Source organism: Egretta garzetta, unplaced genomic scaffold (genome assembly GCF_000687185.1).
Source record: "Egretta garzetta isolate BGI_Z169 unplaced genomic scaffold, ASM68718v1 scaffold186, whole genome shotgun sequence".
Taxonomy (NCBI): Eukaryota; Metazoa; Chordata; class Aves; order Pelecaniformes; family Ardeidae; genus Egretta; species Egretta garzetta.
In genome coordinates, this window is record NW_009259969.1 from 45,505 (window position 1) to 59,837 (window position 14,333).

Genomic DNA, 14,333 nt, shown 5'->3' on the forward strand with positions numbered 1-14,333 from the left:
GGTTCAGCACCTTAAGGAAATCCGATGTTTTCGCCCTCATACGCGTGTGAATATAGGCCTGCATTTCATTAGGACAAAATGGGGACATGTCAGGATCCTGTCTTCATAGCTGTGATTTCAGGACACAGGGTAGGAGCTTTCTTTCTGCTCCTTGTTGGGAAAGCACCTAGCTCTGCATAGCCACGGGGCTATGAGGGAGTTCAGGAGGCAACGGTGAACATTGCTGCCTGAGCCCTGGTCAAAGCCAGGTCTCTCTGAACAATTACCCTCATTTCTGTTCCCAGAAAGAAAGGAAACCAGATCCCAAAGGGAAAAAAATCCTGCTTTGCTGCTAAGATGGGAAGCAAACAGACACTGCCTGCTCCAAAGAGCGGGGAGAAGGTGATGATGCATCACTTGCCACCCCTGCATTACCGGGAAGGGCAATGCCAGACCCCAGTGAGTTCTCAGGGGGGCACCCGTGCCCCATGCTGCTCCCCTGCAGCATCGAGGTTAAATGAGCCAAAGCTATCCTGTATCCCCCAGCCCCGTCCCCTCGGTACCTTCGAGCACTTGATGTGATAGTGCAGGTAGTCCCGGAATGTGTGGATCAGGTTTATGGTGTTGTCTCTGGCAGCAGCATTGGTGTGACGAGGGAACAGCACTGAAAGAAGAGGGCAACACAAACCGTTAGTGCCTCCCGAGGTTACCCAAGGGCTTCAGGTTGTGCTGCTCCGAGTGCCTGCTTTGCTCTCTACAAAGAGTCCTTTACTGTGACACACACTGAGATTAAGCAACACTTGTGATTTTAAGCACAGGGCTTAGCAGCACTTTTCCATGTCTCCCACAGCCACCTGGACACAGCTGTGCGCTCCAGAGGATGCAGGCAAGGCCAAGTGCCCAGAGGTGACGGCACTGCAGGAAACTGTGGTGCTGCTTCAGTGCTTGGGAGAAGCAAACAGAGAGAGCTGGGAGGCAGATAAGGGCAGCCAGGCTGCTCAGCTGATTTCAAGATCCAGTCTTGCCTTTAGATCTTGATCAGTTGTGGATCCCTGCCTGACAGCTTCTCAGCCCTGTGACAGAGCCAGACTTGGTTACCGCAGGGGCCCGGTGGCTGGCTCTTTACACAGGCTGGTTCTGTGCTAAGCGTCCCAGATCCGAGGGCTGAAAGACCTTTTTGTCTGGGTGATCTCACCTGGGACTGTCAGATCAGATAACAGGGAAATTTTGTCTTAACAAGAATGAAGTCTTGCTTGCTGTCCCAGAACTGCCATTAGACAGCCCTCCCATAGCTGACAAGCTGCCCTAACCTCAAGGCGCCATTCCCAGCACAGGTGGAAGGCAGTGCTAACTTCACCCTTCCCTGCAGTGTCTGTGTTCCACCTCAGCTCCCAACTGCAGGAATGTTGGCCTGAGAGACCCTAATGGCACATCCAAACATGGCCTCCAATTTCTCTGGAAGAGACCTTTCCCTTTGAACAGGGCAGGGTTTGGACCATTCAGCGCAGCCCTCAGCATTGCTGCCCAGGAGGAAGCGATGACTCTGCTGGCCAGCACCTCTGCAGGCAGGCGAAAGCGGTTCATCAGAGGGGGAAGCGTTTGGACCAGAGCAAAGAGGCAGAGCTGGAGAAACAGAACTCACTGCCCTGCTCCTGCTCTCTGATTGCCTCTGCAGATCAAGCACTGCACAGGTGCCTGCAGCTGGACAAGCTACAAATAAACCTGCATGAAACCTCCCACAAGAAACCTCCAGTTTCCACAATATCACAGCAAAGCCACGCTTCCCTTGCTCCCAAACACTGAACGTGTTTTGTAGGCAGACACTAAATGTCTCACTGTCGACTTCCACGCCTTCTTGCCCACAACAGAGCTGAGATGACCTGATAAAGCAAAGGGACACACCGAAGGGGGCACACAATGCAGAATGCAACTCAAGAGTCCTTTCAGCCCCCAATGACCCACTTGAACACTCAGGGAAGGTGAATTCCTTTTTGTTTTTCATGCAACAGCAGGAACCCCTCTCCTCCCCGAGTGTCGCCAGACCTCAGAGCTGCCTGCTTACCAAAGGTGATGTAGCCAATATTGTCGCCAACGGCTGCGTCTGTGTCTTTCAGCTCCAAGGGCGGCTCCCTGTGGCTGAAGAGCACCTGTGGGGCTGTGTGACTGGCCCGGCGACCCTCCTTGAACTCCTGAACAAGACAAAGTGAAGGTGAGTCCCACTGCAACACTCCAGCAACACAGTGGGAAAGAAAATGGGGTTTCCCCGCTCCCACAGGGTAACTGAGCAGGAGGTTTCCCAGCTTTTCCTGAATGGGCTGAGTCCATCAGGACAAACCTCTGGAAAACAATCCTTCTTCCCAGCAAAACCAGACCAAAGTGCATGGCTGTCCCGGGTTTACACATGGCCCTAGCGCAGCCCCCTCAGCTGGGGTGGCTTTCAGCATCACACTTGCTGCCACGGGTGTTTTGTGGAAGGGACACCTCAGTCTCAGCAAGCACAGGAGACAGCACAGCTCCTGCTGGGAAGTCAACACCATCAATGCTTCCAGTGAAAGTGGGCAGCACCCATTACCCCAGAGGAAAGGAAATTCTCAGAAAGGGCTGTGAGGCCTCCATCACACATAGCATAAAGGCTCTGCTGTTTGAGAAAGCATCTCCCACCAGGAGTCTTTGCCTCGGCATTAAGGGGTTTGAAGGCATTAAGGTAAATCTATGGGGTTTCAAGGTTGTGCTCAAAGCCTGCTCTCCTAACACTTCTCTACACCTTGAAACAGTACCTTCAGGCAGGGAGATCCCTTCTGCCAGGGAACCTCTCTGACAGCAGCATGAGCCCCCCACCTCACATGAAATGAACTGGCTCCGCATTTCAGGAATTATAGGACTGTCCCTACACAGGACCGGGAAAGTCCAAACACCATTCTCCTGTCCCAAGGTGGGACAGCCTCCCCTCTGCCTCAGTGACTCCCAGCCCAACCTACACACCATCAGCCACCCTGGGCCTCTCCTCTCTTCTGAGCACAGCTCACCCAGGGAAGGGCAGGAGCATCCATTCCCCTTTTGGAGAACCGAGTAGTTCACGGGGGTTTCCTTAATGAAATGCTTAGGTTGTACTTCTGCCTACTTATGCCAGAGGGTGAAATGGTTCAAATAGCTTCACTGGTTTGTAAATGGCCAGATTTTCTCCATGAGAGCCCAGATGAGAAGCCACCGTGCCTGACTGGGCTGCATTATGCAAGAGCAATAGCTGGAGGGAAGCAGTCAGCGTGACTCAGAGTGGAAATTCTTGTGGCTGGGCAGGAGCAGGGTTTGCTGTTGTAAAAACCAAGAACTTGGGACATGGAGACTCTGGGACAGATGCTGCCTTGAAGCCCTGCCACCTCCCCAGGAGCCTCACAAACCCTGGTTTGTTCACCTCACGCCTCCCTCCCTGTTTTAAAAGCTGAATTCCAGGCTGTGGGATATGCTGGTGGGTAAAAGCTCAAAGCCAGAGCAGATGCCCTGCCCATAGCTAAAGAACACAGAGAGTAGAGCTGCAAGATAAGACTCCCATCGCAACAGATCCTGTTCTAATGACCTCCAACACAGGTAAACTGGTATTCAGCAAACTGGCCCAGTAACTTGCTGTGCACAAGCCTGTCAGCAGCACAGCCTGGCACCCCTGAACAAATGGGCTAAAGCTCCTCCAGCCCTGGAACACCCTGCAGGGCCCTGGTCCATGGCCGTGCCCAAGCAGGAGGCTCGCCAAGTGCTTCAGCAGACACAAGGTGAGCTAGGCAGGCCAGCGACACGGATGAACACATGTACCAGCAGGCACCGAGCCTTCCCCAGCTGTAAGCAAATGCCTCAATCTCCACAGGCTGCACGCAGTTGCTAACGGACACATACAGTGTTTACTGCGGGCCTCTGAACACTTCCCGGTTAAATGGCAGTTGCAAAGGGTAGCTGAGTCCAGAAGTACTTGGCATTATGACGATTGATTCAAGCCCGCAAACTAAGCAAATTCATAGCTTTGAAAAGCTCAAACTTGAGAGCCCATCATGGCATACGAGAGCAATCACACTGAGCTGCCAAGTGTCTCTGCAGCATTTGAACACTAGCAGGAACAAACTTTGAGGTGAAGGCAACTCTCAGCACCATCCCAGGTGCAGCACAACATCGCCTCACCCCTTCTTCTCCCTCTACAGCCTCCTCCCCCAACTCAGCTCCTCAGCTGGCTGGTGATCCCTACACCACAGCTCGCTGCACTACAGGGCCTCAGTGTGGATACTGAGGTATTCACTGTGGTGCTTCTCATCTGTAATGCATATGTTTGGCTGTCCATATGAGCAAGACCATTGATACAGAGATGCCAATGCAAAAGCCTGGATTAGAAAATACGCCACCTATGCCTATTAACATGGTTCTTCCATCCCAATGCAGCCTGGAGCCCCACAAAGCATTTGTAGAAGCATAGCATCGTTTAGGTTGGAAAAGACCTTTAAGATCATCAAGTCCAACCATTAACCTAACACTGCCGTCCCACCACTAAACCATGTCCTTAAGCGCCACTTCTGCCCGTCTTTTAAATACCTCCAGGGATGGGGACTCAACCACTTCCCTGGGCAGCCTGTTCCAATGCTTGACAACCCTTTTGGTGAAAAAATTTTTCCTAGTGTCCAATCTAAACCTTCCCTGGTGCAACTTGAGGCTATTTCCTCTTGTCCTATTGCCTGTTGGGAGAAGAGACCAACACCCACCTCGCTACACTCTCCTTTCAGGCAGTTGTAGAGCGCAATAAGGTCTCCCCTCAGCCTCCTTTTTTCCAGGCTAAACAACCCCAGTTCCCTCAGCCGCTCCTCATAAGCCTTGTGCTCCAGACCCCTCACCAGCTTTGTTGCTCTCCTCTGGACACGTTCCAGCAACGCAATGTCTTTCCTGTAGTAAGGGACCCAATGTATTTACGTGCATTAAATTGCCTGTGAGCTCACTTCAGCCTAACACCTGCTTGTTCAGCAATGCTGCTTCCAGCCAGAAGGCATCTGAGCCAAGGACCAGATCCTTTCCCCATAATTCATTTTCCATACCTGCATAAACACCTTTCCGATCACCACGTCATCGTCATCCTTAAATACCGTGCTGAACACAACCGTGACGCGGTCCTTTTTTGCCTCAACATACCTGCAGGTGAGAGAGAGAGGAGAACCCAGCTGTGAACAGGAGCTAAGAAGTAAAACTGGATGAGGAAGCAACCGTATGTGACAAGATCAAGTAGGTGCAACAGGCCTGGCTGCTGAAAACTTCCCCTCCCTCGAGACAGTATTTACAAGGAGCAAAACATTTCTGTTGGGAGCAGCCAGTTTCCCTCCTGCATGCAGCCACAAGCGCTGCCACTAACAGAGATGCTTGTGTAACATCCCAGCAGCCCAAGGGACAAGCATTACCCTCAGCAGATACTTCTGACAGCCTAGGACAGGTTGTTACTACCCTGCCAAAACATGGCGCAGTAGGATTTCCTGACTTTCCTGCTCACAGCTGTAGGTTGTGGTGGAGAGGGGAGCGTACTGACAGCTGTCCGACTCCTGTGCTGCTCGGTTTGAACACTTACATTGTCTCATCGTCCCTGTAGTGGATGACAGCTCTTTTCTCTCCTTCTTTGCCCTCTTCCTGGAATTTGAAATACTTCTCAAAGACAGAAGCAAAGCAGTTGCGCTTCAACATGCCAGCTTGGTGCACAATAGCGTCCTTGTCTGCAGGAAGGTTCTCCAGGTCGTAGAGCAAAGAGACATTGTAACCTGGGGAGAGACAGCCACTAACCTTAATAATTTATGCAGGGTCTTAATGCAGCCAGAGACATTTTCCAGAAAGAGACTTCTACAGTCCCACCTTTGCCTTAAGCCCTCCCAGAAGCCCTGGAGGTGAGTTCTTCCCACGCCAAGCATCACCAGAAGCACCAGAAGCCATGCCCGAACGCAGTGCGTGGCCATGGCAACGCTCCTGGGGCTCTTTCCTGAGCTCCCAGACACACGTGCTGGCTGAGCTGCTCCCAAGTTTTTGCAGCGAGTAGGAAGAGATGCTGTCACAGGTAACCATGGTTTTCCCGTGTCTCACAAAGCATCTTTGAGAAGAACAAAGACCCCAACTGTGAGGAACAGAGGCTTCCTGGAGGAGGGCTGCATCAAGAATTACAGCTTGTGCTGCAAGCTACTTCAGCTACTGAGGTACCTAAGCCACCTTTAAAATTGCCATTCATTGTACAGAGAGCCCCAGATATCAACCTCTTGAAGCACAGCCTTCCTTTGAGCATTTGTGAGGTGACTTAAGTAATTTTGGAGTTGCATTCACACAGACACAGAGAGTAAATGTTAAAGCAGGGTTACCTGATTCAGGATTTACTAAGTAGTTTCCATAGACTTTCTTCAATACCTAGGAAAGAAATTAAACATTGAGAGCACAAGCTATCAGAGTTGTTTCCTCCCATGCAGCCCAGGCCATGCTCAGTCTCCATTTAGAAACATAAAATTCAGCATCTGTCTCCCTCAGTCTAACTGAAGTTAGACAAACATTAAATCATTGGCTTCTAGTATTACTGGCTGCTCTTACTCTAGGCAGAGCTCCCTGAACCCCACTGACAAGGGCACATGCTGCAGGACAGGACTCAAAACTGGAACTTTTTAAAGTTCTTGCTAGTCTTGAACTTGTGCAGAGAAGAAAACCCCTTCCATACGCCTTGCACCTTCAAAGGAGAACTGTCAGCAGAGCTCAACACAACAGATCTGAGGGCTACAACCCTCCCTACCATTGGAAGGCAGATGCAAAGCATGCCCTGTGCCTCTCCTTGCGGGAAGGCAAGCTCAGAGCAGGGGTCAGGTGCAGTGTGGCCGGGGAATCGCTCGTCCTGCCTCAGACTCTTGCATGGGACAGATGGGGATGGAGAGGAGACTGCCAGGCAGCTTGGATGCCTCCCAGAAGCAGAGCCGCCTACAGCACAGCAAAAAACCTTTCTTCAAACATAATCACTGCTGAATTTTACATCAATGGCAATTTTCAACTGAGCCATAGCTCTGTGTCAATGAGGGGGCTGGGAACAGGAGGTATTTCATAGAGAACACAACAATGCTGTAGCAGAACTGGCCCTCCTGGGATGACACCCACTACCACACAGAGAGGATGTACAGGCTCTCTGTATGCCAAAACCTCCTCTCAGCAGAGAGCCTGCCTGCCTGCAGTGGCCCAGGGAGATGCTCTGTCTTAGCAGGAACACCACTTTGTGCTCCTCACAGTGGGTTTCACCAAAGACAGAGCAGAAACAAGCTCCATCATCTCCAAGGAAGCACAGAAAGAAACAGTTTGCTAAATGGCAATTTAAAAATGTAATTTCTATTTAGTCAGCACTCCCAAGGCAGTCCTGCAGAGACCCCATTTTCCTCTCAAAGCTTGGGAATCTGGCTGTCAGCTGCCTGCACCCTCATCATGGCCCATGGAGCAATGGGCCTGGCATAGCAGCCAGGGTGAGAGAGGAACACAGCTCTCTAGACGGCACCACAGTGACTGCTGGGGCACAGTGGTGTCAGCCACTCGCCCACCACAGTGGTTCTCTTGGGATCAGGCAGCATGCTGATCCTTGCTAAACATGCTGGGAGGGCTCCACCATTTGGGCTGCTTAACTCTTTGTTTGCCAGCAGCAGTACCCTCAGTGGGGCAGCTCCTGCTACCCTGTTCCGTAGCGGGCAATGCTGCTCCTAGAAAGCTCTGTGTATAGGAACCAGGAAAGCAGGAGACTCCATCATATTTATTCGGACATCGGTAGGTCTTGCAGCAACTCGCTGGAATTCACTTTGGGTTCAAATCCCCTGTTTCTTACCAAATTCTCAATAAACTCATGGAGCAGTTACCTTGTTTTCCTCCAAGGACAAACACCCAGAGGCAAAAACCTGCTGAAGAGCTTTGGGTGAACCCCATTTGCTAACATGAGGAGATTTGAAAACTGACTCAGGAACTGAGTCACACTTCCTGCCTCACCACCCAACCACAGCTCAGAGAGGCTCCTTGTTTCTACCATAAATGGCCCTCCGCAGCCCCGGCCCATTCAACAGGAACTGAACCTGCTACTTCACAGAGCAGCGGCGAAAAGGGAACCAGACGGCCTGCAGATCAAGGTCTGCACACACAGCAGGAGCCCATCACTCGCTTTCGAGGGTGGTCAGAGACAGAAGAGCAGCACCACGGGACTCCGGATTTGTCTTGGCGCCTTCCTTCACTCACAGGCTCAGCACATCAATCAGGGAAACTGTTTCTATATGGCCAGGCCTCATGCTCATTTGGACTTCCAAAATTAGTGGTGCCTTTTGCCTTCCAGGCTGGAGGGTCATATAAGGTGCCCTCTTATTCATGAGTGTGTGAACAAACTTTGCCCTTGTCTTGCAGCAAAGTGGGACTCCTGGTTGACACAGGGCTGCTCCTTTGATTAGCATGAGATGGGAGCACAGATGCTTCTCTAAAGGTTACACGTTAGACGCGTTAACATCGCAAGGACATTGCCCATGCTAAGACATGCTAAGCATTTGCAGGCTCAAGGCCCAGAGATGCTCACTCACCTCATCAGCCCCATGTTCCTGGAGTTCCTTGTAGAATTTCAGAGAAATACTGACCATCACTTTTGTCTTGTCTCCATTAGGGTTTGAAATATGGTAAAGGACTCCATCAAAGTCTGTGAAGCAAATGAGAGAAATGTGAACAGGAACCAGTTCCTACTTCTGAGGATGGTTTACCCTACCTGTTCTAGGAACTACATAAAGCAACGCTGTTCCCCATGCTCTAGCCCTCAAACATATACCAAGAGAGAAACCTGTAATTAAGGAAAGTGGTAATGTCACATAGACAGACCTGTTATCACTCAAAGGGCTGAAACAGTTTTGACACCTGTCCATCACAGAAAGCTTTAGTCTAGCGTCATTTAGTATCCCTGGCAAATCTGCTTGTGCTCAGCGCACAAAGATACAAACATGCAGAGATGGGAGCCTTCTGGATGGCCAGCTTGGAAAGTGACTGACATGCCCACTGGGCCAGAGCTGCAGCCTGGAGGAGAAAACATCTCTGCCAGCGAAGGCAGTTCAGCCGCTGCCTGCTGAGACGGCTTCCACTTCACTGCAGAACGGGCAGGGAGGGCAGGAGGCAGGGAAAGGCAACCCTCTAGCTACCTAGCAAGCTCCACTTCCCCACAGAGCTCTGCAGCTTACACAGATTCTTGATAACAGAAGCAAAAAAAAAAAAAACCAAACCAGTTGCTGAATGAACACTTGAACTTCCTTGGCACTTCTCATCCTGGAGAACAAACTTCAGGCAATGAATTCATCTTGCCTGTCACCCCAAGCCAGCTTTCTATCAACCCAAACCCAATGGTGCTAAAGACCTAATAACAAGTAGCATCAAGGGCAGGACTGGCGAACAGGCGAGGTAAGAGATCTGTGTAGCACACACACACTTAAAGTGCTGCCACCACTAAACTCACTGCTGTGAGGAAAGTCCTAGGGAAGGCGGATGGACAGAGAAAATAGTGGGGCAGCCAACAAAGCCCCAGCTCTGGCGACACTGCAGGGAGTCCACACCGTCTGTCCCTGCGTGGCCTCTCCTCCCCCAGCAGTAGTGCTGGGTGAATTCGGGCATGCTGAGCATAACTGTGGGCAGGCTGTTCAAGCCAGCCCTTTTTTCAGAGAAGTCACAAGAGTTGTGGAGCTTACCTGCAAATGTTACTTCTACTGCCTCTGGTTTATTTCTAAAAAGCAAAGAAAACAGAGGTAAATGAGAACTCAAACTCAGCATCCAAGCTGTGAAGGAAAGAGGATTAATTTCTAATGCCTTATTTCTCACAAGTAGCTCTACTTGAAAACCCTTCTAAGTCCAGCTGTTCAACTAGCAGATAACCTTTGACAAGAAATCTCGGACTTCTCCCCATTCCTATAAGCACCAGTTTTACCCCAGATGATACAAAATAGGCCTCGAAGCTGTCAGAGATTGTTATTATTTGTAGTTTATTAATAGATTTTGAGAGTGCAGGCTTCCAGTTAGAAATGTCTGAGAAAACTACTCATCACGAAGGTATTTTTTATTAACAAGGGCATTCTCCGTACAGAACAGTCATGACACAGGTCTGGGGGACAGAGGCTCTTTTGTAAATTGCTATGATACCAGTTCACAGAAGGGACTTAGAGGCTGAGCAATCCTTCCTGACACAGTGCCCCCTTCACCATGGGCAGCAACTCTGCAAACGCATTGATATAACTCACTCGCAAGAGAAGACCCCTTCTCCAATTTCAGGGCTATCAGCAAACCACAGAAGGAAACTTCCCAGGTGTGCATTTCATCCCGCCCCACCACGTCCCTTCTGAAATACCCCAACACTATGCCAACTACCTCCACAGGAAAAAAACGTAGATCTGGGTTTGCTCTAACACTGCCCGGCGCGGTCTTTGGGATCCCTGATCAGCAACAAGAGCACCCTGCGAGCCAAAGGCACATCACTTCTTACGCTGTGGGTATGAAGATTTAACAACATCTGAACAAATGCTATTTGCCAGCTTGTCCATGATCTGTAGATGAGTAGGATCCCGTGAAAGATCTAAGTGCTTCTGAAAAGTGATTTTGTTGGGACTGGCACTACATAACTGCTTTGGCAGCTCCGAGGGGACTGGTATTAATAGGTCATTCTCCAACAGGGAGCAATGCAAAGGTACCTCCACTGCTGAGAGCAGGGGTGGGAAATGAGAACAGGACAAAAATGCCAGCCTGCTACTGCTGTTTCACAGCCTGTCTCCACTTATTTTTCAAACACGGCCAATATTAAACAGAATACAGGCTAATGCTGCTGCTAACAGAAATCTAGCCTCTAAAACAGTTCATTCAGGCCCGTCTGAACCAACGTACTGAAATAACTCCCCAAACCAAAGCAAATGTGTTGAGGCAGCCTTGTAGTCTCAACTATGCTGCTGCTGCCCAGAGACCAACTTCAACCTTTTAGCCAAAATGTGCTCTGTCCGTGCATGTCTATGCTGCTGGGTACCAGCCTCGCCTCATTACATACACTGAGAAAGGTAGGGGAAGTGATGACTTGGTATCTACTTTCCCTCACCATATTCTGTAAAGGTTTTAATGATTTTTTTTTTTCCCCAGCAGAAAGCACTGATCTTCCAGCAGCCTTCCTGCAGACAGCCTCATTCCTGGAAGCCAGGAGTGACCACAACATGCTAAAACTCAAGATGGGCAATGTAGGGGGACCAAGGCACTGAACAGCACCGATCCCAGACCGTGCACTGGGTCAACACTTTACTCGGGTGGAAAGGGAGGAATTAACCCCCAGGCTAGGATCCTAAGTAGAAACGATGAGGTGTTGCTACTTCTTAAATGTTACTAGCTGTGAAAAGCAACAGCCCTTCTTGTCAGGAGGCTGGAGAACCTCTGTCTTTTGTGCTATTGCTGAAGATAAAACCCACATACTTGAAAGAAGCAGTGCGAGTGCACCCAAGGCAGGTACTTTAGCTTAAAAGCTGTGCCAGCTACCTGTGACATCTCTTGCTCTCATCTTCCCCTCCCAGCCGGGCCCAAAATGGAGGTGCTCAGGCTGTATATTCAACTCAGGCTCTTGGAAAGGGGAGCAATTCCCCAAGCTGCATCCAAGCCACTTCTGCTCACTGCTCAGAGGAGAGATGAGAGAAAATCCCACTGATCCCACTCGGTCAGTTGATGCAGACGTGTTCTTCTTTTAGAGCACCACACTTAGACTTGGGAATCAGCTTGGACGGCAGTATAAATTTTTATAAAAAAAGAAACCTATGTAGGAAGCTTTAAAGATAGCACAGTCAGGCACATGAGAGCTAGGAATATTAAAGAGGATGCATCCTTAAACCTCCATTCCGTCTTCTCAGAGTTACACCGTTCAAACCCCATTCCCCACGCACATGGAGCTGACGCCTGCCGGAGCCCCGGCTCCCAGCAGAGCCTCCAAACACAGCACCTCCCTCCAAGCAACGGAGGGAAGGAGCTGACAGCCAACACACCGGAGCGGTTTTGCCCAGGAAGAACAACGATTCCCTGCTCGCGCGCCCGGTACCCCAGGGGATGGCAGGAAGATCACTCATTGCGTTATTTAAAGAAGCCATGCGAGACCATGTACCCGAAGTCGGTTAATGGCTCTGCACGAGACCCTTTGTTCTGCACACAAAAGCTTACGGCTAACACAGCCCTATTTTTGAACCTTTCACCGCGCAAGCACGACTTCTTAGAGGATTTATTTTTACACTGATTTCCCAAGTGGCTTGGTTCTTGTACTTGGGGATGGCGAGGAGGGGAGATATTTAAAGGAAAAGCAGGTAACTGGGCAGAACTTCGGGTGCTGAATATTCAACCGCTTGCCGGCATGGCCTCAGTGAAGCAAGCGCTCACGTGAACCGCATACAGAGCTCCTCGCAGCCACGCCGGCCCCGTCATCTACCGCAGGGTGGGTTTCTGCCTCACCTCACACACGCCCAAGTAACCCAGGCCTCGCCCGGCCCAGGGGAGGACAGGGAGGGGTATCAGGAGCATGGCTGGGAGTGAAGCGAGCTCTCTTAGCTCTTCACAGTCCAGCAGCCTTACAACCTCAAAGTTTAAAGCGCTTCTATTTATTTCTCTGGCTCACCTCACCAAAGCTATCCTGGCTGTTTAAAATGTTTCTACAACAGAAAAATCACCCCTTTTGTTACCCGACCTGTTTTCCCCCATCAAGAAGTCCCCAGGCAGAAGTGAGAGGAGCTCTCACCTCCAGCCTCCCATGGTTCTGGACGAGCAATGGCGTGGCAGGTCGCACACACACAACCACTTCCTCTCGACCTTCTGCCAACCCCATCTTTCACCACCCGAAAAAGCAGCGGGGACATGCTGAACACCCTGCAGAGGCACAGTGTGTCCTCTCCACGTTTAGGTGCTCCCAGCCCGCCCCCGTTCTCGTGCAGGCAAAGGGTTTGCGCAGGGGATGCACACACAGCAGGGCTGGGACTGGGGCTGCGCTGCTGTGGGGTGGGTACTGGTTACTGTCAGGTTACTGGTGTGATCCCAAAGAGCTCTGCCTGGTCTAGCGTGCTCCAGTGTCCCCTGCCTCCATGATGAGACCCATCCACACCCATGGTGAGAATTTGCAATTTAGCAGCTTGGCGCAGAGTGACTCTAAATCCCTTCCATCCTTTTCATGTTTTACTTTGAAGCAGGGCTCTGGGCAGCTGGGAGCTCCTTTGGGGTTCACTTCCATCCCGACTGAAGTCTCTGAGAACCAGACTAAGCCTGGCCACGCTCAGAGGACTTCAGACAGTACAGCCCATCCATTCCTGAGGCAGAGAGCTGCTGGGACCCCCGCAAGCTCCTTACCACCAATGCTACCAGAATCATAGCCTCCCCCAGCAACCTTCCCTGTTTGCTACCCTCTGCCCCGAATGGACAATAAAACCAGTTCATACCAGGAATAACTGAAATGGCTCCTCTCTGCACTAAACACCGAATCCAGACCAGACCTTTCTGCAAAACCCTGCCTGAACTCAGACGCTAAAATGGCAGCTGTTCCAAGCAGCGGTCCATTTGCTGATAACACTTATCAGGTTCGATGTCAAACCCACACCAAATCCCATCTGCCTGTAACAATAAAGGCCCTGACAGGTTTTATGTCTTCTTGCCCGCATTCCTCCTATTCATCTCCAAATGGCTCCTGCGCTCTGTCTATCTAATACAGAGCCAGCTCCAAATCAGATTTTTCACCCCGGCAGAACATCCATGAAGAGCCACAGCACCCGTGGAGAGACGCCAGCAAGCACTTAAGAGCAACAGCAAATCTTTTTTTCTGACAGCATTTCCTCAATTTTGACTCGGACAACTTCCAAACTTCCCCGCTTCATTCTCAGGCCATGGAGGCTCTTAGCCATATGTTACAACAAATTTAAGAACAGAAGAACGAAGACTGTAATTATACAGAGCCCTCATCTTCTGTATTAAACAGACCTAAATGCAAACTTGGCCGACAACAGTACTGAAGCATCTCCCACATCACAATTAAGGCCTGTACCCAATAAAGGAAGACGGCAATTATTTTAAAAGCTGCAGGCATGCAGATATGCTAATCTCTTGCCCCAGAGGAGAGGGAAAAAAAAAAAGAAATGGGGTATTTCAAAGCTTAAAGCTCCGAGCAGAGCTTTCAGATCGCTGGAGTTGACACACAGTTTGGAGAGAGCGAGCCAGATTCAGTGACAGACTGCAGGCTCTCGCTACAGAAAGGTCACCCCAATAAAAAAATGATGAGCAATGTCTAAAATTATCTGAACATTTCCTCCACCACTGGGCCCTGCTCAGCTAACAAAAGC

General features: G+C 50.4%; 1 protein-coding gene across 1 annotated transcript; it reads right to left on the reverse strand.

Annotated features, from left to right (window-relative positions):
• Position 1: 1 nt before the first annotated feature.
• Positions 2-12,438, reverse strand: ARPC2 (actin related protein 2/3 complex subunit 2; the record flags this gene model as incomplete). The annotated part of the gene is made up of 10 exons (XM_035895816.1): positions 12,357-12,438; positions 11,512-11,566; positions 9,696-9,730; positions 8,553-8,665; positions 6,336-6,381; positions 5,564-5,750; positions 5,043-5,136; positions 2,042-2,168; positions 543-643; positions 2-58 (listed from the first exon to the last, which is right to left on the reverse strand). Coding segments are annotated over exons 1-10 (897 nt in total), but the record flags the coding sequence as incomplete, so codon positions are not given.
• Positions 12,439-14,333: the final 1,895 nt, after the last annotated feature.